Source organism: Halictus rubicundus, chromosome 13 (assembly GCF_050948215.1).
Source record: "Halictus rubicundus isolate RS-2024b chromosome 13, iyHalRubi1_principal, whole genome shotgun sequence".
NCBI lineage: Eukaryota > Metazoa > Arthropoda > Insecta > Hymenoptera > Halictidae > Halictus > Halictus rubicundus.
The window spans coordinates 3,851,330-3,876,766 of NC_135161.1; the positions used below are offsets into that span (position 1 = coordinate 3,851,330).

Below are 25,437 nucleotides of genomic sequence, written 5' to 3' on the forward strand. Positions count from 1 at the left end.
TTTCAAAACATCGGACACGAAGTCCCATAAGATGATAGGTCTATTCTTATACCTCGTCTGTGCCAAAACCTCTGATTTTTTGAACGGTCGATATTTCAGAACATCGGACACGAAGTCCCATAAGATGATAGGTCTATCCTTATACCTCGTCTGCGGTACTATAAGTGTATCGATTCGAAAGACTGCTGCGGGCACGCGCAAGCGTGCTTCCCAGGATTCGAATTGTAACTGAACTCCTCTTTCTGTAGGGGTCACACGTTCAGAACGATAAAAATGCTTAAACTGCTATCCGCAGACACCTAGCAGTAAAGGGTTAAGATAAGAGTAACGAAGAAGTTCCAGATTTCAACAAATAGAAGTTGCAAGTTTTTAATATGATTCAGTCTACACAATCAGATAATGAAGAAACTTAAAATAAATTGGAGTCCTTAAACTACCTTTAATTCGTATTTAATTTTATGTCTTCAAAATATATGTAAATTACAAATTATAACACATACGTTTGATAAATGCATTACAATGGAAACAGAAAATATTTATGTATAATAATAGTTTACAATTAAAATCAACCCATATTAGGAACAGCCTGGTTCTGCAACCAAAAAGCTTTTCAATTTATCACATATGAATAATTGGAATAATGTTCTATCATAAAAATATAACATTTCATAACAAACCACGGAAAATAATTTTATTATATGTTTAAAAGCCATATATACTACAGTCATTTTAAATATGTTACGGAATATTTTTATATTTGTTCCCTAAATGTGTCTCAAATTTAATAATACCGTAAAATAATGATTTCATAATATTGAATCGCAAAATTATTAAGTTCTCATGTTTTTGAATGGAAATCAAAAGCAAAAATGCAAAAAATATAGTAAAAGAAAACACATAAAAGTGAATTTTAATATTCTACATACTAAACCACAGAAATATTTCTCCCTTTTATTCGCTTATGAAATACTGACAAACATATTTAATAACCATAGGAGTACCTAAAATTATATGACTTTTATAAAAAGTGTACCTTAGCTAAATTTGTATCACTCTTAAACTCATCATAAACAAAGTCGTAAACATTATATCGTCTCTACAAATAATTCTGAATAATATGTTCCATTGTCTTTATGAAAGTTACATGTAAAAGTAAAATGCATACACTATATATTACATGATTTTAAAAATTTTCTCCGATGTATGTACATTTCCGTAATCACACGTGTTACGATTACGAGGATATCTTCAGCGTTTACACAGCATTTTACAAAAATTAGTACGTTAAGAAAACATCGAATTTTTCACAATTTATTCTTCACTTTTTTTTACCTTGCGAACGTGGTACTGTGCAGTCAAACTTTCCACCGAACTGTTATTATTTTTAATACCTTAATTATATAGTGCTATAACAGCAATTTTATATGAAGTTTGTTTAATAATTGATTTTACGTTTACATTGTACATCCTATATTTATTAGCTTTTAATCGGTAGACAGTTTAGTTCGTTTACGATGATAATTTCTTGCCAATGCATGAATAATTGTTACTAGGAAATAACATACCATCAACATTACAAATTTATCAAATAACCATGAAATTGTTGTTGCTCCATCCTGTAAGTAAAATATATTTTGATATACTTTCAGACATACCAAACATAAGTAATTGAAAGTAAGAAAACCATACCGCAGATGTTTTATCGTGCAACTTTTGTTTCTGTTGAATAAGATACTTTTTCAACGGCTCTTGAAACTTGGAACCCACATATGGCACAACTGCCAGTAACTTAATAAATTTATCTAGAAGTTCCTCATTAAAAGCTATAATTACTGCAAGCTGTTGAATGTGCATTTTTACAACAGCCTTTCCAATAAGTGTTGCACCAAAAAATGTCCAAAAAGGAATTAGATAGTGACCACACGTCAGTCCAGCAAGATCAAATAATGGATTGGGGATCTGCAAATCATTTATTTTGATAATAACAAGTCACTACAAAGGGCCTAGCCGAATAAGATGGTCAAAACTGCCCTTAGACGTTTTTCAATAATTAATGAACCATTCGAAAGCTGACCAAGAAAAACCCCTCTGAGCCAAATTTCAACCCCCTATCCTGCTCGTGAGGGTAGTTACAGGGTAAATTAGATTTTGAGCTTTTCCGTGCATTTTCCGCACTCTGATGCTTCCCAAAATTCTGAAAAAAATGTGACATATTTTGGACCCTAAGGCAGATTTTTGAGAATTTTTTCAGATTTTTTGGATGCAAACTGTGGTCGTAAAAAATGAAAAACCTCAAAAAAATCGGAAAAATGCAGGTTTCTCAAAAATATGAAAACATGCTATTGAGCTGTTTAGTGCCCCAATAAAGTACCATAACAGGCAGTGTCCTCAATTTGTTTTAGATTTTTTGTTGTGGGAAGTCTTTGTCAAAAACAAGAAAAACCGAATTTTTTCCACGTTTCTGCTATTAGGAGGAAAGTTACACTTGTTGATTTTATCGCAAGTATATATTAAGTCATTTTTAACGTTATTACATTGAAACAAGTAAGTGTTTGACCTCAGAAATATGTTTTAAGAGAAAAATAAATTCTATTTCGTGCGATATATACCAGAATGTTCGCAACGTTTACAACATCGCCGGTTGGCCGAGCAGTCAAGGTGTCGGACTACGGAGCGGAAACGCTGGGTTCGAATCCCGTCGAGGGTAAAGTTTTTTTTTTCCCTACATCATCTTTATTTTTTCAATTTCTTATATAGTTTATTCATGTGATTTTAACAATATTTTTTTAATGTTTTAAAAATATTTAAGAAACATTTTTGAGTAAAATATATGTAAATGTAGTTTTAGAGTTATCTATCACTTCCTCGATTCTCTAATTGTATATGATCTTCATTACGGTCCTCTCTAACATTCTTAATATTAAAATTCATTAATCTGGTTTCTAAGCCTTGCGTCTTCATAAATTAGGGAGGAAATGAGAAGAACTCTGAATAAATAACACGCAGCAAAGTATTGGTTTTTGTCAAATTGAAAGAAAAGGGCTACATACTACCACTATTTTTAAAGTGAGGTATCAGGTACAAATAAGCCTTAGCCATACCTCTTTATTGTAACGTACATGAGGATGTATTTCCGTTTATAGTTACTTGATTGAAAACCATCATGAAGAGGGGAGACTTTTGTATTGTCGACAGAGGTTTTCGAGATGTTACATCTCATTTAACAGGTCTTGGTTTCAGAGTTCTCATGCCTGCTTTAAAAGGTAATCGTTCTCAACTTTCGACGAAAGAGTCGAATTATTCCCGAAAAGTCGCGAAAATTCATTGGGTTGAGAGGCAATGTATAGTATACAAGGTCAAAAGTACCAGCTTCTACACAAACAAGTAGACAACGAACCTTTCCAAAAATTGGACATAATTGGAACTGCAAAACGACTCCATTTCAAACAGTATCTTCGGTAGATACTCTGGATTTTCCGGAAATGACAGAAGTAGATTTAAAAATTCTTTTCACGGAATCTTACCAATTTTCGCAAGCAATTTCTATATTTGGCGGAAATCGTGGACGAACACAATAATATAAATATTAATTTATTGCCTAATCCAAGAAAATAATATCATTAAATTCGAAGTCAAATCGGAGTAATATATAAATAAAAGTTAGTTAAAAATGTTACCTCAATATTTTTTAAAAACATTAAAAAAATATTGTTAAAATCACATGAATAAACTATATAAGAAATTGAAAAAATAAAGATGATGTAGGGAAAAAAAAAACTTTACCCTCGACGGGATTCGAACCCAGCGATTCCGCTCCGTAGTCCGACACCTTGACTGCTCGGCCAACCGGCGATGTTGTAAACGTTGCGAACATTCTGGTATATATCGCACGAAATAGAATTTATTTTTCTCTTAAAACATATTTCTGAAGTCAAACACTTACTTGTTTCAGTGTAATAACGTTAAAAATGACTTAATATATACTTGCGATAAAATCAACAAGTGTAACTTTCCTCCTAATAGCAGAAACGTGGAAAAAATTCGGTTTTTCTTGTTTTTGACAAAGACTTCCCACAACAAAAAATCTAAAAAAAATTGAGGACACTGCCTGTTATGGTACTTTATTGGGGCACTAAACAGCTCAATAGCATGTTTTCATATTTTTGAGAAACCTGCATTTTTCCGATTTTTTTGAGGTTTTTCATTTTTTACGACCACAGTTTGCATCCAAAAAATCTGAAAAAATTCTCAAAAACCTGCCTTAGGGTCCAAAATATGTCACATTTTTTTCAGAATTTTGGGAAGCATCAGAGTGCGGAAAATGCACGGAAAAGCTCAAAATCTAATTTACCCTGTAACTACCCTCACGAGCAAGATAGGGGGTTGAAATTTGGCTCAGAGGGGTTTTTCTTGGTCAGCTTTCGAATGGTTCATTAATTATTGAAAAACGTCTAAGAGCAGTTTTGACCATCTTATTCGGCTAGGCCCTTTTATCCTGATTCTACAACTCAAAACCGACTGAGCTTGTGATGATAAACCGTCTACGAGACCGTGCAGCATGTGACCGTGGCATGAAATTTTCTTGCGAACTAATTACCCATTATTAAGAATACAAAAATAGGAAAACGTTTACTTACTGAAGCACAGGCAAGGATTCCCCAGAAGCCTGCTTTTTGTACAAAATGTTTCATCGTTAGTTTGATACGTATCAAGAATGATACATTTTCACCATTTTCTAAAGCTTCTAAAGCTTCTAACTCTTTCAAGTCTTCTTGATCGAATTTGTCGCTTTTGTTGTTTTGTCGACTAGTTCGAGCAGCTCTAGCCATAAAATACGGCGGCAATTCACCAAGGGCAGTACCAGCACCCCAAAGCATGGCTTCTACACGGACTTTTCTCATGATATTTAATATTCCTGCTGTCCACATTGGATCAACTTTTGTGGGACATATTATTTGATCAGGATATGGTGGTTCAGGAAAATTAAGCGCACCGCACTCATATGCAGCCATTGTAACAGCTGCTATGTGTGGCCCTAAATAAAGTACGAAAGTATGTAAGCCGGTACCAAGACCTACACTAGAAAGGACACCTAAACCTATCCAATATAACCACCAAATCACTTTGATCTCCCATGCTTTTAAAATCTGAAAATATGAAAATATTTAATAATTTTAATCTCAGCCTTACGCTTTATATGTGCAGAAATTATGTAAAACTTATGCAGAAATTTTATTCTTTTTCCAGCTTGTAAAAATGTTCTTGGTAATATCAACATCTAATCAATTACATGTTTTATTGTCAGGCCGCTTATTATCAGCAGTTATACTGTCACACTTTGTTGTCATTTAGTATACAAGTATACAGGAAATTGTTAGTTCTGCTACTATTTCAAAAAAATGTAAGATCTCATGATATTCAATAAATGAAAATGTAACATCTTCATTAATAGATGTTAAATTACACAAAATAAGTACACCGTTTTCCAAGTACATTTGAAAATTTTGCAGAATTGTATCTCCTACACTAAAAATTTTGTATCTATAACAACTGCATTGTGTTTTACAAGTTGAAGACACTGTAAATCCATAAATATTCGCTATCTCAAGACGAGTTCTTATATCTTAATGCATATTTGCATAGTGTGTTATGAATTGCTTGTGCTGCAATGTATAGTTCTTGGAACAAACTACTTGGAGCAAATAAAATGTTGTATTTAATATCAAAGTATGAAATAATAACATTTATAAAATAAAATGTAGATGTCTGCTACATTACCACTGTCGTTTAAAGTATTTTGAATGCAAGGTGTTTATACGATCAGCGACGAACTACAATATACCCAGTAAACAATTTGCTATGAATTTGCCATCAGTCTACAAATTCCGATCCATTTGTTTCCACATTTGGCTTGGTGTTTGTCGATAAGTTTTGGTGTCAAATTCATAGCAAATAGGGACAAAAATCTGCTTCAAGCAGGGATTGGTACCAAATTGACCGCCTTTTGCTCGCAAAGTGTGATAAAAACATTTATCAAAATTTGCTCGAAACAGATTTGGCTAACTGGGAAAGTACAGAGCATTTGGTTCTAGTATTCATTATATTCAACAAGGTACCACATAATAATATTATAATAATATTTGTTGAAGGTTGTAAAATAATTAAAAAATCGGGGATCTGGATCGATTATCTGTGCCGCTCGTCCACTGGATCGTGCCGCTACACTAATGCGAATCAGACTACTCCATTATTAGAAAAATGTTCCTCTTACAGAGTAGGTATTATTAATCGGTAGAAATATTTTCTATTAGATTTACCGATGTGTTTAATATGAAATCATTTATTAGTTTATTCAAGTTGATCCATCAGACGCGTTATGAATTCTTCTTCAATAAGTTTAAGCATTTCCCGTGAGATTACTGTATATGCACTTATAGTCTACAGATACTTTTTTACTAATTGTAATGCAAGTTACTTTGCATTACAATTTTATTAACGGAAAATTAGTGTAAATATGATCTCAATGATATCGTATTTGGTATCATTTTAATCAGAAAAATTCCACAAATATATTGGTGAAAGACTCGTAAAAAAATAATTAATAATAAAAAAGTTTAAGTGGATTATAATTTTGATATCTACAAATTTAATATTTACCTGTTGATGCGGGCCAACAATTCTACTTAACACCAGGAACAATACAATTATTGAAACTGTGCTCCATACTGTTCTCTTGTAAAGTAGTGTCTTATTTCCTAGGCTCAGTATATTACTAAAGAGTTCCCGAAAAAAATAATTGAGAGTAGTAATTGGATGTTGCCATAATGTTAGACATTCAGGATCTATATTACATTCGTTATCCGAATTCTTTCGATCTCTTGAGGACTGTGTAAATGATTTCTTTGCCTCTATGTTTTGTTGAGCACCATTAGCAGGAGTTGAGTCTTTCACACGTTGAATGGCAGTGGTATTTTCCAACATGGTATCGCTCAATTGATTATTCTGCAAATAAATAGCAAATAATTTAGATCATTAGTGCATCATATAACTAAAACATACTGCAACCAATTGTAATGATTGTTACTCCAATAGTTATTAGTATTAATTAATAGTACTCCAATAGCACTTTTTCCATAAAAATACATTTTAACTTCAGGACAAAAATTTTTTAAAGAAAATTAGCTTAACGTGACAAAAGATAAACGTTAAAGTTAAAGCTAGCAAAATAAGCAGCAAACTGCATGCATTAATTGCTTTAATTTTTCATAATTAATGTTCATAGTAATGATCATACTCAACTCGTATACACCATTTTGTACGAAATTGAAATATAAAATACTTATCACGTAATGCAGTGTTTACTTAATATACAGTGATTTCTCTATATATGTCGCAGAGGACTGGCTGATAAACGGCGCGGAACTATAACCCTCTACCACGGAGTATACACCGTGAGGGGCCGCGAAACTCGAGAGGCCCCGGACGCCGAAGAGTGTAAACATAACACGAGTCGGGTTTATCGGTGTCAGACGAGAAGGACACTGCAAATCCAATAACAAAACTTCTTTATTTTTAATTATTTTTTTATAGGACTTTCACCAACATATTTGTGGCACTTTTCTAATGAAAATGATCCCAAATATGATATAATTCGGCGCGGATCAAAGAATAGTGTCTTCTGAACGATAGACGACGTTAGTAAGACCCGTGTTGTTGTTGACATATATCGAGAATTCACTGTATTACAGTTTCCGTTTTGAACAATACGAAAGCACAATAAAATCATTGCTTTGTTCACATTATCGTATAAGGATGTGAATATTTTCCTTTCGTGTTGCACAGGACATCAGATTTACTTATGGGTTTTATACTGGCATGTATCGTGCTCTCGTATGCTACAAAACAGAAACTTTAATGCTTCATAACTGTTGAACGGATCATTGCCGTTAATATTTTCACAGTCGACGACACGCAAAACGAACCTAACCCTAAATCTAACCTTGACAACATACATGTATATATCAAGGTCGAGATCAAAGTTCGATGTTCGTATATAAAATATGTCCGAAAATTTTGTTCTATCCGCGCCTGTTTTCAAAGTAGCTCTCAGGAAGATGGGTTGTGGGCAGTGACACCATCCCTCAAATTTAGAGTTACCACAACTATTAACCCATTTGCATCATAAGGAAATATGAGAAGAAGGCCTTTATCACCAAACTTTTTTCAGCACTCCACAGAACTTCAGGACTTCATATTTTAACATTATAAGAAAAAATCAGAATTACTACTTTCATCTCCAACAACACCCTCCATTTCTATTTTTTAGCTAACGAATAATGATAGTGACCAACAAAGTTGAGCGTATGCATACGGCTCCGGTGATAGTGACCAAGAAAATTGAGCGTATATATACGCTAATGATGCAAATGGGTTAAAAGGTATGTATTTACTATTTCTGTCTATCTTTCAAGTTTGTAAAACAGACCTGGGCAACTTGTGGCTCGCGAGCCACAAGCGGTTCCGCTCCCTACTCCCGGCTCCCCCCAAACTCTTGTGAAATGTAGTTGTACACGCATAAATTCGCAGTCACGTGGTCACGCACGGTAAAGCATGAAATACTTGATAATGGGGGACCGGTACACTAGTAGTGGGAAAAGTGAAGTGACAGCGGGGATTAAGTTGCCCGTGTCTGTTGTAAAGCTTCATCAAATTCGGAGGGTGTCATATATCTCACAGTAGATATCTCGTAGACGTAGTAATTTATATAGTAGATAATAAACACAGGCATACAGTGTACGGTGCCAACCATAATTTCCTATACAGGGTCTTCGCGGTAAATTGGATCATCATTTTTCTCGTAAACAGTAAGCATTTTAAAAAGATCGAAGAGGAAGAACTTACGGTATATATCATACTGGCGACACGATAACCTATGTCAATTTTTTATACCTGCATTATTTTTCGAGAAACGAAAATGACCTTTAGTTTTTTAAATGGAATTCTATATATTTTTTAATGTCGTATGAACGCGTGGGTCAAGATGAACTCACTGATATGTAACACAATGACTTTCAAGGTCATACAAGGTCAGAGATAAGAAAATTATTTATATTGAACATTTTGTAACATTATATTTACTGCTATGTTGCAAGTGCAAATTAATAAGACTACATATCGTGTTCAATATTAATTCCGTAGCAAGAATGCATTTCTGAGCTCTGTTGATTACATTCCTGATACTTTGTGATTGCACTGGATATGGATGCACATGCATCTTTTTTGTCTTACTTTATGTCTTCCAAATTTTTTGGCGGTGTAATATTCACAATATCTTTAATATGACCCCATAAGAAACCCTGAGCGATAAATCGGAGGATCTTGGAGGCCATTTTATAGGTCTGTACGTATTAATCCATTTATGATTGAACATATTATCTAAGAACCCTGCTACCTGTCTCACGTATTTAAACACAATATCTACTTAAACACTTTTAATTCAATAAATCAATACTTTGTGAAGTAATAACACAACAGGCGTGTTTTACTGAAGTTAACAGAATACTGGTATTACGTTTCCAGACTAAGGAATGCGTAAGTATGTACTATGGGAAACATAAACAAACATTAAAACAGTCACTAAACAAAAATTATGTAGCCTTATCGATAATACAGTAGTAAGTACAATGTTACGAAACGTTCGATCTACATATTTCTCTTATTTCTGACCTTGTATGACTTTGGAAGACAGTGTGGTCAAGGATTCACGATTTCATGAACATTCTACCTAATAGCACACATGACAGTGAATTATTTTAGAATTTTTGGTTGCAAAATCGATTTTTAAAAACACCCGGAAGCATAAAATTGTCGATTTTATATTGAAGTTTTCACATTACCACGTTTATATTATCATGTTAGTTGTGTCTCACCGTGAATATTAATTTCATCTTCTTTAAAAATTAATTTCATCCTCGAACACGTTTAAAAAAATTTGAAATATCTAACAATTCGACAAAAAAATGCATATTTCATATTGATGTTTTGGAGATATATATGTACCGAGGAGGCTACAACATGTTACATCATTTTTGTGCGTGGATTTCAGAAGATTTCAAGATTAATTTATCAATTTTTCAAATAATTATATTAATAAAGGAATAAAGGATTGCGAATCAAAAGACCAATAACTTGCGAGGTATCTCACGTTTTAAGTAAAAATATATTATGAACAAATAATGTATGAAATAATATGAATATATAAAATATATGAATATATGAAATATATAATATTATTTTTGTTATTAAACTATTCTTTTAAACGTTATAACTTCCTACTTTATTCTGAAAAATGTTGCAAAGAATCGATCCACGTAGGTTAAGAAAAAGACTGAGGACAATGAAAGTGATCAAACTTAGTAATTCATGCGATATTGTCTTTATAACAATACAGACAAGTTGCAAACAAAACGCACATGATAGACTCCAATATTCGAACCAATTCAAGTAGTTGAACGTTATCTATGATTCTGCTTCGTCCTACTTGTTGAAGGATTGACTCGACCGCTTGTCGCTTTGCTTGAAATTGATCCAGATTGATCTGACAATCGCTTAACTTCTCATGTAGGAAACCAAAATGAATAAATAATTTTAAAGCTTTAGTATTTGAGATTATTTGCACAAAAGTTTACTTCCAATCCGAAAAGTGTCGCATCTTTTTCGGCAGTTTTAATTGCACTTAAAAAGAATATATGGGGGAGGAAACCCCAGATTATCGATTTTCCTCTATAACTACGCCTATGGAGAAGGTGCAGTGTTGAAATTCATACGGTGTTTAAATCGGTTTAAGGGCCCGGGATAGTCACATGACTTTTTCAGAGTCAGCAGACAGATACTGACTTAAGACCCGTCTTGGTCTTGATCCGACGGGTCTTAAGTCTGTGACTAAATTTGTCACATTTTTTGCTCTGTATTATCAATATTATGAATTCTGACGCCAGAAACGTGCTTCAAGTTTTTGGCTTTATTTCACAGAGAATCAAGACAAAATATAGCTCAGAAAAGTTGAGGCACGTAAAACCATTTTTTGTCGGTAATGTAGTCACTCTACCTTATCATCAATTTACAAAGACCGGGCCTTTAAGTTTAAAGGCACTCTTTAATCTTTTTATCCGGCTAGTATTGTAGTAATAGTAACAATGCAGTAAGTGGATAACCGTACGAAACAGATACAACGTTGCCTATACAGAGTTTCATATACAGGGTGTTTCACCAGACGTATTACATGCCGATATCTTCAAATCTATTAACAGGTGTCGCCAGATCAGAATAACTTTTTTAACTAGTTACCCAAGTTTCCCCACCTAACTGTTGAATTGTAACACAAGCGTGGTTAATTGCACAAGTTTGATTCTTCTGGGGAGTATCTTCAAAAGATTTTAGTTACAGTCAATTTTAGAGCTGTGCGTCACACAAGTATGTTAAAGAGTACGGTGCGTAACCACACGGTCTGACCTAGAGCCGCCTAGATCCCACTATATCAATCTCCTTCTACGACGCTATTCCCCCACACGTCCGCCACGGCCCGGTCACGTGACACGTTTCGCCTCTATCCTGCATATGTCACTAGATCACGTGAGTGATCAGAGAGAGGGTAACTGGCAGAGAGAGGGTAACTTTTTCTCCTCAATACGAGTTGTTTCCCCTGATCTGGCAACACTGGTCTGATCATTCTGTCAAAACATAACGAGACTATAATTACAAGTACGTAAACTGGTCACGATAAAAAACGAGTAAATATTAAACTCTAAACTCTTTACAGCACACTTTTGAGCCTTTGCGGCACATCAAATATCGCTGTTCCAGAGTTTCTAACGCAAATACTTTACGTGCAGTTATTGTGTATGTAATTTAATCGCTACATTTTAACACTCCAGCTACCACTACCGGTTAAATGTCCGGTTTCGAGTTTTTTACTCTGTAATTATTGAAATTGTAAAGACGTATTTATAAAGACGTACACCAATTTCCTTATTAAGCCCGTCGTATTAAAAATTGTACAAAATCTAAATAAAAAGAATCTCGTAAATTTTATACGACAACATATATCAGCCATTTTTAATGATCGATACATTAAGTGTTAATATATGATATATGTTAATCTGTACAGGGTAAAGCGACATCTTGGATCAGTTGCAATATTTGATACTTTTGGACATATGAGAAATGTTTATTTAGAGAAATTTTATGATGCTGAAAAGACCACGAATTCGTACTCGTTTTTAACTATGTTTTGTAGATGGAGCTACTACGTCAGTTTCAAAATTAGTCCCATTTTTGTTAATGGCTGTACTACCATATTCTTGGTACAATAGCTAATATTTCGACAATTTCAACGACTTACATAAGATAAGGTCACCTAACATTGAATAACGAGGCAAAATAACAAATTTTGTGCAAGAGAGAAAGCACACAACACTGTATAACTCTCTTGATTTGCTTAAAAACGATTATTATAAAATTATTGGTAATGAATATTAATTTGTTCGTTCTGAAATTACCTAATTTATAAGGCAAAGTAGAATTCATGCGGCAGTCAACGTGTTGAAGTGGCATACAGTGCCGGACAAAAGAGTTCGGACACCTTTTAAAAACGAATACCTTTTTTAAAATTGGAACAAACAACTTGATTTTTTTTTAGATATTAGAAGGGTTCATTTATTAAAAAATGTGTTAAAAAACTTCTTTTTAAATCGCTATTGGTAAGAATTGCGAAGAAACAGTGGTTACGATTTTTCACTTTTTTGTGTGTTCATACAACGAAAATTTAAAACATGCCTTTTGTAAATCTAAGTGATTTATGTACATATGTAAATGTACAAAGTTTCATCGACCTCGGTTGACGCATAAAAAAACTAGGCATTGAAAGATGGTAGGCATTTAAAAATGTTTAAATTCCAAGCTTGCAATTTATTTAAATCGCAGTTTCTCATATTTTTTGTCATTTTTAATCATCTATGGTTCATAGTAACCTTAATTGACTTTGATTAAACTTTGTGTATGTATATAATTTACTTAAGACGAAAGACATATTTTAAGTTTTCTTTACAGGTACAGATAAAAAAGTTAAAAATCGTGATCTTTATAATCGAGACGCAGTTGACCACATCTCGGCTAAAATCAACTTCTACTTACAAAAAACTATTTATGCATCTGTAAAAACCATCTTTCTGCACAAATTTGCAGTAACACATTTTCTGTTTTGTTCGTATAATTCTGCTGCGGTTTGCGAGTGTTTGACAATAAATGGGGAAAAATTTAAGGGATTATTCTTTAAAATAGTAAAAGACGAAAATCAAAAAGAGTAAAATTGCGATTTCGATTTTGTTTTTTAATTATTAACAATGAAAGTTGACTAATAGCAGGATGCAAACCACCTATGTGTATACATGTGCGCCTCTGCCTTTTGCACTCTGTCTTTATTCTTGCTCTCTTTAATTCGACTTATAAAAACAAAGCTGAAATTGCAATATTTTATTCTTGATTTTTGCTTTATATTGTTCTAAAAAATCACTATTTAAATTTTCTCCTTTTGTTGCCGAACACCCTGTATCAGCACGTAAAAGATATTGTCGTCATTAGAATACTTATCAAAAAGCCGATATAATTATCATTGCAATAGTTTGAAGTAATTGTATACGGCCGGCTTCGGAATTAATAGCTTACGACAGCCAATTTTCCTCCGGCGCGTACCATAGAAGTTATTCGTGGCGCATTGGGGCGACACTCGTATGAATAGGTTTTTCAGAACACCGATGAGGCATTATTATCATCAGTGCACTTTCTTTTGTCAGTGGTATCCTCAGAAAGCCTATTCCACTCTATCGCATGATCATTTCGAAAAAGAAATAAAGAAAATAAATTTGAAAAATAAATTCGGAAGATAAATTTTGGAGCGCGAAATTTTTGAATACAGGATATCTCGATTCTTTCAATGTTTTGAAGGACTTGGCACTTTTCCCTTCCACGGTTTTCCTTCGTGATAATTTCGAGAAACTAAATTTGAAAAATATAGTAGTAATAATACACTTAACACTTTGAACGCCAAACTAGAAACCCCAAAAATTCCATAAAATCAAAGTAAGTTATTTAATGAAATAAAAATTGCAAAAAATTAAATGTACGATACTGAGTAATCCTCCGACTTTCTTGCATGTTACAGATCCTAATAATTCCGTCAGCCACATATGGCTGACGTGGCGTTCAACGTGTTAAAGACCGATTTATACTACCGTCACAGACACGTATCGGCAACGGCCCGACCACCTAACAACCTCGCGAAAAATACCCTGTCATCGGTGTTTTGTAAAACCTACTGATATGTGTGTCGGCCTGTGCGCCACGTGCTGTTCATACGATACGCGCCTGAGGTCGGTCGAGCACAATGGCCGTCACGGAGGGCAAGACATGCGGCCGGAGCTAGAGGGCCGAGCCCTCGAAAATCATGGCATCATAAGGCATTAAGAAAAACAATGCTGTGTCAAATTTGATCGGTTTAAAACAGAGACCAAAAATCACAGTTCGTTTTTAAATTTTCCGAAAAAATCAATAAAAAAATTTTAATTTTTATTCAAATGGAAGTCAGGTGTTAGTAAATATTGCAGAAATGAGAAATGAATGTTCGAAAAATGAAGCCATTAAAATATTTTAAGACATCTGTTATGGTTACAAATACACCACTATGAATGACTAAAATTTTTTCTGTTCATTAGTAATTGTTACCGATGACGGAATTCATTTTTGGTTACGAATAACTGTAAGTGACAGCGAGAAGCGTTTTCGGTTACGAGTAACCGTTAATCGTTATCGATGACTCGGTTTTGTTTTGGTTACTACGTAACCACCCAGTTAGCCAAATGCTGTTTCAAGCAAATTCAGCGCAATGTTTGCACCACACTTTGCGAGCAAAAGACTTGCCCATTTGGTACCAAACCCTGCTGGACCAGAATTTGGTCCCCATTTTATATAAATTTGGCACTAAAATTTGTCGACAAATTCCCAGGCAAATTCGGAGACATATGGATCGCAAATTAAGTGCAAAGTTTGCAGGCAAAATTCCATGCCAAATTGGAGCCCAACCTTGGCTTCGTTCGGCCCTCGTTAGAGAGGGCAGGTCCGTCGCACTAAGAGCGGACGTAACCTTGTTCGCAAAAGTGGTGCGTAAACACCATAATGTGCCGTGAAATACAAAGCGCCGTAAAAAATGTGTTATAAAAAATAAAATATGTGTATAAATGTATTGTACTCCAATTTTGCCCGATATTTATTTTCAAAACAAGGTTAGGATCCCTCGTAGTGCGACCAACCTGTCCTCTATAACGAAGCTGAACGAAGCCAAGGTTTGGCTTCAATCTGCCATGGAATTTTGGCTGCAGACTTTGCACTCAAATACCGAGCCTAATGCGGAAACATATGGATAGGAATTTGCAGACAAATTTTGGTGCAAAATTCAAAGCAAATTGTTTACTGGGCAACATCGACGGCGGGACTTTTATCTTGGTTACGAGAATTATCGATGTCGGAACTTTTGTGTTGGTTACTTTCAATCATCCTACATTTAAAAAAATAATATTAATAATTGGTATCTACGCACGATGTAAAATTAATTCTAGAATTTGTACACTTTTAAGGAGGCTGTTCCATGTAAATGGGTCAAAAAATCGTTTTGTTTTATTGTATTTTTTAAAATTATAGTACCATATAGAAATTCATGAAAATGACAAAGTTGCAGTGCCGATACAAAACTTTATAGGCATCTTTCTCAAAACATCCTCTTTTCACTTGGCGTAGATAAAATCTTAAAAACTACATGGCCGATTGGTCTAAAATTTTAACAGGCTACTCTACATTCCTAATCGCTGTAGCCGGTACCAAAATTATATTGTTACATACGTTGAATTTTTCATTCGCATTTGGTTATAAAAACTACCGAAAAAGTACCAAATTTCGAAATGTACACTTTAAACATTCGCCATTTTGCCAATTTTTAAAATAAATTATTTTTTTGATGGGGGCGATAAGGGCAACCATCCAAGGGATGATTCAGAATCATCTTGATTTTTTCATTTTAGTCTGTGTTTATTTGGGCTGGATAGAGTCAAGAAAGAAGTATTCAAAACTATACAAAAAATTGTCCTGTATGACCGGAGAGTAGCTAAATCAATTGTAAAGAAGGATTTGATCGTAGGACGTGCCATAACTTTGAAAAAATGTATGATAATCGATTAGTTTTTTAGAGGGTAGATGAGACAGCCCCCTTAAAAGTATATAAATTCTACAATTAATTTTACATCGTGAGTGGATACTAATTGTTAATAATATTATTTTTAAAAATATACGATGATTGAATGTAATTAAAACAAAAGTTCCGGTATCGACATTTCTCGTAACCAAAATAAAAATCTCATCGTTGATATTGGTTACGTCGTAACCAAAATAAAAATCTCATCGTTGATATTGGTTACGCGTAACCAAAATAAAAATCTCATCGTTGATATTGGTTACGTCGTAACCAAAATAAAAGTCCGCCGTCGATATTGGTTACGTCGTAACCAAAATAAAAGTCCGCCGTCGATATTGGTTACGCCGTAATTAAAACCTAACCGAGTCATCGATAACAGTTAACGGCGACCAAAAAATAATTCTCATTAGCGATAATGGTTATTCGTAACCGAAAACGATACTCGTTGTCAACAACAGTTATTCGTAGCCAAAAATGAATTCCGCTATCAGCAATAGTTACTAATGACCAGAAAAAATTTTAGTCATTCAAATGGTTATTTGTAACCAAAAACATTTAAAGAATAATTTTAACTTTTATACCACAACTTTTAAAATGTTGGTTATAACAGTTAGGGTCTCTGGTTTAAAAGGGCCATTATACCCTTAAAGAAAATGTACATAAAGTATTCGATTTGAATGGAATCCGAATATTTTTATAGCGCTTTAAAATTTCATGTTATTTTGTTTACAATTTATTGCACGATAAAATATTACAATTACAAAACAACTCCTAAATTTTCGGGAAATAATTAATCAAACATTTTAATAATCTGTGAAAATTTTCATGGCCAAGAAGGGTGAAATTAATAAAGTAACTAACTAATTATCTAACTACAAATTAATAAACTTGATCGTACTTCGGCGTTCAAATATTAAAATGAAGAACTGCAAATATACTTTTCGTACTTACAATATTTCAACAGATATCGGTTCGTTTACGTTTGAACGTGAACGGACGTATTCTTGAAATACGAAGTAGCAGATTAAAGTGTTAAGAAATGTAAATGGTAAACTTACAAAGGAACGTATTGAAGAGACATCCGCCGATTTAAATAGAGCTGTAGTTCTCATTAAAAACAAAAGTAAATAGTTCTTAAAAATATTTGACAAATGTCGTTTTTATTAGGAATGACACATATTTGAACGAATATCTTGAAATCTAATAGAGCAAAAGCCTAGCTTAGCTGGTAAAATTGTGTATTTTTAGCACAGCATGGTATATGGGCTGCGGTCATTAACATTATCACGTGCGGACGCGACTAACCTTTTTTTTTGTAACCATTAACTAATATGGTATTTCTATTCACTTTTTTATTTTATTTACTTGATATTCTTAATTTCTTTATACATCTATTCACAGCAAACTTGTATCGTGAAAATTAATACAAGTAATGTTGTAAATTATTAGATTCAATATAATAATAATAATTTACAAAAGAATTGAAATATCGTGTGAATTGTGTCTTGCAGAAAATGCAAGAAAAATTACTTTTATGTAATTATAATACCTTTTTGATATTACATAAACATAAAATTTTAGATTATTTGTAGTTCACGTTTGTATACATATACAATGGATCAAGAAAAATATGGGTCCACTATGATCTTTGTGGTAGCATAAGCAATATGCAATAAGGTCAAAACACTGATTTTCGTAGTAAATGTACAAGTAGGAGTGTCATAATATAAAAAGGTCAACAAAAAATCTGTTTGTAAGCGTTAGAATTTTAACTAGTCATGTCGTGTCATAGTCTAGAAAGATCTCTTCTAATATATTCCTAGATCTGAATTTGATTTAGTTTTACAAATCCAACTGTTACTCTCTATTGTTATAATTAATGAATGCCCTTATTTAGACTCATCATATATATTAACAGAGAATATATTTCTTATGGTTTGAAGTAATACATTACGTTTGAGTAACATCCTCTGCTGAGTAGAAAATTCTATCACAAATATAACACAAAAGAAATATTTCATTACTTTTCTTATAACATGAAATGAATAGTATAACACATTTACCATATCCATGTTAATATGAGATTCCTCAGTTACTGTACGCACACGTTAAACATTATTGCTTCTGTCTTTTGATTTTGATGTATGTTTACTTTTTTTAGAATGTATATACGTAACGAATATATAAAAATATATAAATAAAAAATGTAACCAACAACCTTCAGGTTTCCAGCATTGAATAATTAGCTGGAATACAATCTGTTAATATACTAATTAATAGTGTACCTATACATTTGTCACATTATTTTTTATCAAGGCAGAATTATTAATATTGCTAAACTGACACATAATTTATGTGTTTAATAAAGTACTAAGTATTCTGAAATGTATCAATATGCTACTTTTTTCACTTACATTGTCACAAAAATCTGAGTGTTGATACTTTTTAATCCATCACCTACATATAAATAAACAGGAAACTTAAGTATTATTAAAATAAAAAAATTAACAAAAATTACAATCTTTAATGGCTAGATTTTTTGAATTTCCAAAATATACAATGGAACACTAACGCAATGCTAGTTGCATGTGACACATAACTATAACTATATCTGACCAGTTATCAAGGAAAGTAGAACTTTTTTTCGTTGAGTGCAGGTGAGATACATGTCTCGTTGTCAGTTACGTTTGTTTATTCTACTAGGTCTCCCAGAATGTATTATCTATTTTTTAAAGTTAAGTTTTCATACCTAAAGCTAGAAGAAGTAGCTAAAAAATGTTTATTACATTATTCCACTTATTTCTACCAGGTATAAGACAATAACTAATTTATGACTGATGATAATACAGAGCAATACAGATAACATTATGTGCCTTATGAATTACACGATGAGAATAATGTTGCTGGGGACATTCATCATTTGTATTGTGAGGAAGAATGCTGTATTAAAATAAGTATACAGAATTCAAAGTAAAATTTTATGGTATAAGAGATCAAGAATTTCATAGAAATTGCAAGGAAAAGATAACAATGAATTGTATATAAATAATAACAAAAATATAATTGTTCTCATTCTCAACTTGGAAGGTTGTTAATAATTGTTTGATATAAACCATGGCTGACAAAAAAATATATGTCAAATATCCTTAAAAAACAACTTGTTACTAAAGTTTCAGCAAGTCAATAAATGTTACTTTGTTACTTTCCCTTGTTAGTGACATTGTTACAAAATTTTACACTTCCTTCTATTAGTATCATTAGATCAAGTACCAATAGAAATGGCTAACAAATTCATATAAAAATGCAGTTTTCGTTTTAATGAACAAGCGGATGTACTCTTTAATCATAAAGAATATAATCTGTCGTTTAGTGGTCATATAAAAGATTTAGTAAAACTGAAAACTCAAGCACCTAATGTCCAAACGATAAAAAATGCTGTTATAAAATCAAAAGAGATGGTGCGTGCTATGAACCTAACCCAAACCTTGCAGTAACGCATGGTAATCCTCAGGTTAATTCATGGCAGATTGTACATCAGGTTGGTACTAATAGAAGCAGTCTGTCATGAACTCTTGATCCACAAAAATTCCGCCCATATCATGTTTGCATACATCAAGAACAACATGAAACAGATTTTGAAGATCACATTATATTGTATGAAGAGAAGCAATATTTAATAAATTTGACTTAATCAAGTTTCATTAACTATACAAATTTGTATAAAATGTATTATTAGTTAATCAGAAGTTTGTACTGATTAGAATATGTTAAAAACTAACGACAATAACTAATAAACGTGTAGCATTATCTTATAGGTGTACAAATAATTACACTGTATCAACCCTTAAATTTTACTAGAAAATATACAATTACAAATTTGCTAGGATTGTGATACCATACGTACAATATGCATAGAAAAGGCTATATTCAATAGCATATTTATAAATTAATGGTTAAGATGCAATGGATCAGCTTAGATCATAATATAGTTTGACTTCTTTTCAGAAACTAGTGGAAAAACATTGTGTGCAAGAAGAAACTAATAATATCAAAGAATATAAAACAAAAAATCATTGCAGTATGTGTTACAATTAATTAAAAACTGTTAAAAAGTGTACAGTAGTTTGCTGATAGTAAAGTTATATCAATATAAATTCACTATTTTGAGCATCTCCTATAACACAAGAGACATTAACTTAATTTATTATTTTATGTTGAACAACTTTGTTCTATAGGTAATGTAAAATGTCTAAATTATTCACCATTTTATCAAAGACAAAGAAGTTCAACATGATAATCAAATAAATAAAAATAACATTCATTGGAGTTTCTGAAGCAACTCCAGCTATAAAAAAATTAATACAGATTATTTGGCACTATACAATCTTGGTAAATATAACTTGTTCATATTTCTAAAAATGATACATATTCTAGATTGGCAAAATTTTACATTTGAGCACATGTCATATTTTTATTATTATGCAAAAACACTTACAACAGCTCTAAAAGAACTAAAACTTGATTATTTCGCATAATCTAATATTGAAATACTGGAGTACAAGTCAGTTCAATTATATACTATTAGAATTTTTACGTCATAATAAAAGGCTACCATTTAATTACTTTATTTGGCTATGAATAATTTAAGTAATTAATTTTAATTACTATAGTAGTTATGTAATTAGTTGTAGTTATTACTATAATTTGTAGCCATAATCAATCATTATTGGTACTATTATCAATAAAAATTAAAAAATTATAATTTGAAATAAAAAAGATCTGAGAACTATACAGAAGAACCTCTATTATTGGAACTAATCAGCAGTCATAAATATTTGGATAACGGAATAGCTTTTTGACTAGTGAACTTCATACATTTTCAGAACAATAATGCAAATGAACACTGAAACTGTACCTACATCCAATTTTGTGAATCCCATACTTTTTTCAGTTGCAACATCATAGTTCTTTTAGTTTCAATAATTCTTTAAATCTGCGTTCTAAACCAATACATATTTATAAATATCATAAAGTTATTTCTTGTTTGTGCTAACTACTCACTACATTTTAAGTTAAAATTTCATCTTAATATTTCATTGAACTTCCAAGCTTTCTCGTATATTATTAGTAGACTGCAGATGTTTATGCAATTTCCAATTTTTGTAGGTAAATTTTAAGAAAGTGGAATCAAATAAAATCTTATTTGCAGTGTTGGTAGCCATTATAGATCTGAAATAAATAAAAATCGTACTAAATTCTATCGAATTTTATATCCTAGTATTTTCTGAAAATTTTATGTCTGCATTGTAGAAATCACTCGTAAAGAGTTTTGTATTGTAAACTTTCTTTTGACATTTTGTGCAAGCTTAAAAAAGTTATTCATTTTTAAAGGGTGTACGAATACTTTTTATACTGACTGTATATAGGAAAACATGTGTAGAATTCAGCTAATGAGTATACCAATAATAGAACTTCGACTGTATTCGCATAGAGTTTTCTATCACCATGTGTATTATAATTGATTTTCAATAATTACATACTAAAAATTAGTGGTATAAGTTTATAACAAGCTATAACATATACATACTGATTAGATAAACAGATTAATCTAGGAATGCTATAAGAATCTCATTCATAATAAAACCACAACTTCAATAAATAATTGACTATTGTGTTTTTTATATTCTTTTGTTTATGTTACTTGTTTGGTTCACTATGTAGAATTTAACCATTTGAATACTACAGACATAAGTACATCTCTGATAATTTTTGTGGAAATTCAAAATTTATTTAATTTAAAGTAAATGAAAGATTAAAATTACAATGTTTTACTCAACAAGATGAGCCGCATATTATCGAGAGAGAGCATTTAGACCTAAAAATCTCTGTACTTGTATAAAATCCCTGTACTTGTATTATGTTTTAACTCATACTGTTATTTCCAAAGTACTACTGCTACTACTATTACTAGTACTACAACTGCAAAGCGATAGTAAATTAAATATGGCTCCATATTTGTATAAATATTTCAATGATCTGATACATTTTTCAACATATGGTAGTATGTTCTTTTAGTACTCGTAAGTCTGAGAATCACTATCTATTTTTTTTCCACTCACTTAACATTAAATATGTTAACAACTTATTTAATGAATTAAGCAATGCTCTAAGAATTGGTAGTTATTATTATTAAATGGAAGATATTATTGCGTAAGACAAAATATATATATTTCCTATAATAAAAATTAATGGTTTTAGTACCTCTTTTCAAAATATTTTCATTCATACGAGAAAATAAAAGGTGTGTATTATATTTGAAATAAATTACCATTGAGCTTCTTAATTTCTATGTTATATAACATAAGAAATTGTTGAGTCATTCATATGGATACAAATGGATATAAACTTTCAACCTTAAAAAAATGTTTCTAGTAGTAATAATCTTTTTAGTAAAAAAATATCATTACATATACCCAAAAAATTGAATTTTGTAAATATTTTACAGAAAATTAATGAAATCATTTGAATAACAATGTTTAATATTTGATATATTATAGAAAGTATTTGGGTATATTTTAAATTTCATTCTACATTAGTATGCTCAAATTATTTCATAAAATTATAATTTGGCCTTTACATTATATAATAAAAATTCTAATGAATTACAATCTTCAATGGTATTGATAATTACATTCATATTTATTTTCAAAATAAATATTTACATATAAATGTTTGCTAAGTGTTTACACTGTTGACTATTCCTTAATTTAAAAAATAATAAGGAACTTTGAACTATGAAAACATATTTGAGCATTGAAAATTGATTTCATATCAATTTTATAAAAAAAAAAACATTTGTATAGTACATATTTCAAGACGATATATTTTCAAACTAAAATATTATAAACAGTTTATTTTATCGAGTATTAGACACTGTATATAACAATATAACATAATAAAATACAAATGTGTTACCTTTTAACCTTAAAGTACGAACGTGACGAAGCGTTGGATCAATGCAAGATTCTTTTCCAAATCATCATGCACGCACATTTGAGTAAAAACGAAATTACTTTGGCATGTATTAAATAATCGATAGTTACCATGTGCACCGATGAAAGTTAACGTCTTTATTTAACTTAATTAATTAAACTGTCAACTCGACAGTAACGCGTGTATTACATTCATGTGTGCTAGTCATAGCACTTCCTATATATACCAAATGCTAACATGCGTTAGCTTACGTATACAAAAATGACTAATCACTAATAGGTTTCAATAGTGAAGGTATATACGCATCTTTCTATTCGCTTAGTATCACTTAAAATAAATTGCCGTATATTGCCGTAACCTTATCATATTGAATACTTATATACATAGATATGCTATACTATACATAGATTAGTTTCACAATGATAGAATATCATACCGAGTCGACATTAAATACTAAAAGAACTTACCGTTTTAAACAGGCATTAAAGTATTTATAAATTTCATTTAAACAATCTTTGTCAATAAACGATATTTCATTTAAACACATATATTGTGATAAAAGTTTAAAATATATTATTTAAATCTCATCAGCACAAAATTTATTATAAAAATCTAAAAATTTCTACAAAAGAAACTGTACGTAACGCAATGTTATTATGTTGACTATAAACGAAATTAATGATATTCGCGATACTTAAAATTAATTCAAACTGCAAGAAAAAATAAAATAAAATTTGTGATGTAAACAATAATTAAATATTAATTCTATAACAATGAAATATCCAAATTTTTAAATGTAATATACACAGAAATTGTGTATAAGCAATAAAATATATTATTTCATATTTTATTTTATACAATTATATATGTAGTTATGAAAATTAAATACAATTATGTATGTCTAACTTATATTATGTGTACATAATTGGGTGCATAATGCAGATTACAACTGATTACAATAAGGGTAAAAACATGCCGAAGATACGTGAACGCTATCTCCATATCTCGATGGCAATCTTAGACCATATATACTTATAGACTTGGCTTCAGATATCAAGCTCTGTCCCAAGATTATTTCATCTACCAGATGTTTGCAATTAGACCATATAAACCCATAGAAACGGCATGTGTATAGTACGTGTATACTGTATAGGAAAGCCGAGAATCAAGTGAAGAAAAGATAACGGGAACATCTAATGTCACAAGATAATTCTCGAGATAATTCCAAAATGGCTGACACGGCAGACCTTCGTTGTAATACCTTAATAAAACATATAGAATAATTATTGTATCTCAAATATACTTTATATATTGATTATTTCATGATAAAATGTCAAATTTTTTTAGATTGTCCTGTCCATTCTTTCCGTGTATTGTACACAACGTGCCTGCTGACCTTCCCCCCCCCCCCAAAGTCAAGTGTTGACACTGTCCGTGTGGTCCGTAGGTTAAGGGCTAAGGGTAGTCACGTGACTTTCCCAGAGTTAGCAGATCGGTATCTGCTGTAGAGTTTCCATTATAGAAATGGTATTACCACAGACGAGGTATAGGAGTAGACCAATCACCCAATGTATTTCTTTGTTTCACGTCCGCGGGGCTCTAGAGCCCCCTTACTACTTCTGTGTCACATCCTACCGTATCGGTTGGAACTAATATTGTGGAACTAATATCACTGTCGAGACATAGGTATACGCCAGTCACCTTATGCTATTTCGTGCGATGATCTAGATCTGAGTACACACAACATAACTTATGAATCGGGGATATTAGTGAGAATCGAGTATCTTGTATATTCCCAATAATCATGTATAAAAGTTACTTTCGCATGCTTTAAGACTTGCTCAAGACATGCTTTAACACTATTCCTACCGGGACCGGTCAAATGACCGTTTTTAAAATTTCGATTAGAATTTCTTATATACAACGTAATTGAATCGCCTTTAAACTTCACGACTTTTCCTAAAATATGCGTTGTAGCCACGAGTAAGGATTTAATCAGGATATGCTCGTCCTCTCTCTCGGAATAGCAAATAGGCCGAGTCCCTCCGTGATCCCTCTATTTATATAAATTCGTTGCTATCCGCGAACGTGAAATCAACACCCGGTCGTTAAGCGTGATTCGACTTTTCGAGCGCTCCCCTCGCGTC

At 31.9% G+C, this 25,437-nt stretch overlaps 1 protein-coding gene across 4 annotated transcripts; it reads right to left on the bottom strand.

Moving 5' to 3' along the window:
• Positions 1-434: 434 nt before the first annotated feature.
• On the bottom strand, positions 435-23,662 carry LOC143360656 (vacuole membrane protein 1). 4 transcript variants are annotated; one of them, XM_076799698.1, is made up of 6 exons: positions 23,273-23,662; positions 19,782-19,868; positions 6,658-7,002; positions 4,638-5,147; positions 1,690-1,959; positions 435-1,616 (listed from the first exon to the last, which is right to left on the bottom strand). In XM_076799698.1, exons 2-6 carry the CDS (start codon positions 19,794-19,796, stop codon positions 1,485-1,487), a joined length of 1,272 nt encoding a protein of 423 aa, XP_076655813.1. In that variant the 5' UTR covers positions 19,797-19,868; positions 23,273-23,662; the 3' UTR covers positions 435-1,484. The 4 variants fall into 4 exon arrangements, with proteins under 4 accessions (XP_076655813.1, XP_076655811.1, XP_076655814.1 ...); XM_076799696.1 differs by having other exon boundaries at positions 19,776-19,868; XM_076799699.1 differs by lacking the exon at positions 19,782-19,868 and having other exon boundaries at positions 23,401-23,662.
• Positions 23,663-25,437: the final 1,775 nt, after the last annotated feature.

What these genes read in the sequence shown, in the direction of transcription:
- LOC143360656 (XM_076799696.1), bottom strand. Translation starts at nt 19,796, where the DNA reads ATGCGTTACTGCAAGGTTTGG. An exon ending in TGCGTTACTGCAAGGTTTGG is followed by an intron (nt 7,003 to 19,775) that starts GTTAGGTTCATA and finishes ATTTATTTGCAG; the next exon opens with AATAATCAATTGAGCGATAC. An exon ending in TGCACGATAAAACATCTGCG is followed by an intron (nt 1,617 to 1,689) that starts GTATGGTTTTCT and finishes TTTTACTTACAG; the next exon opens with GATGGAGCAACAACAATTTC.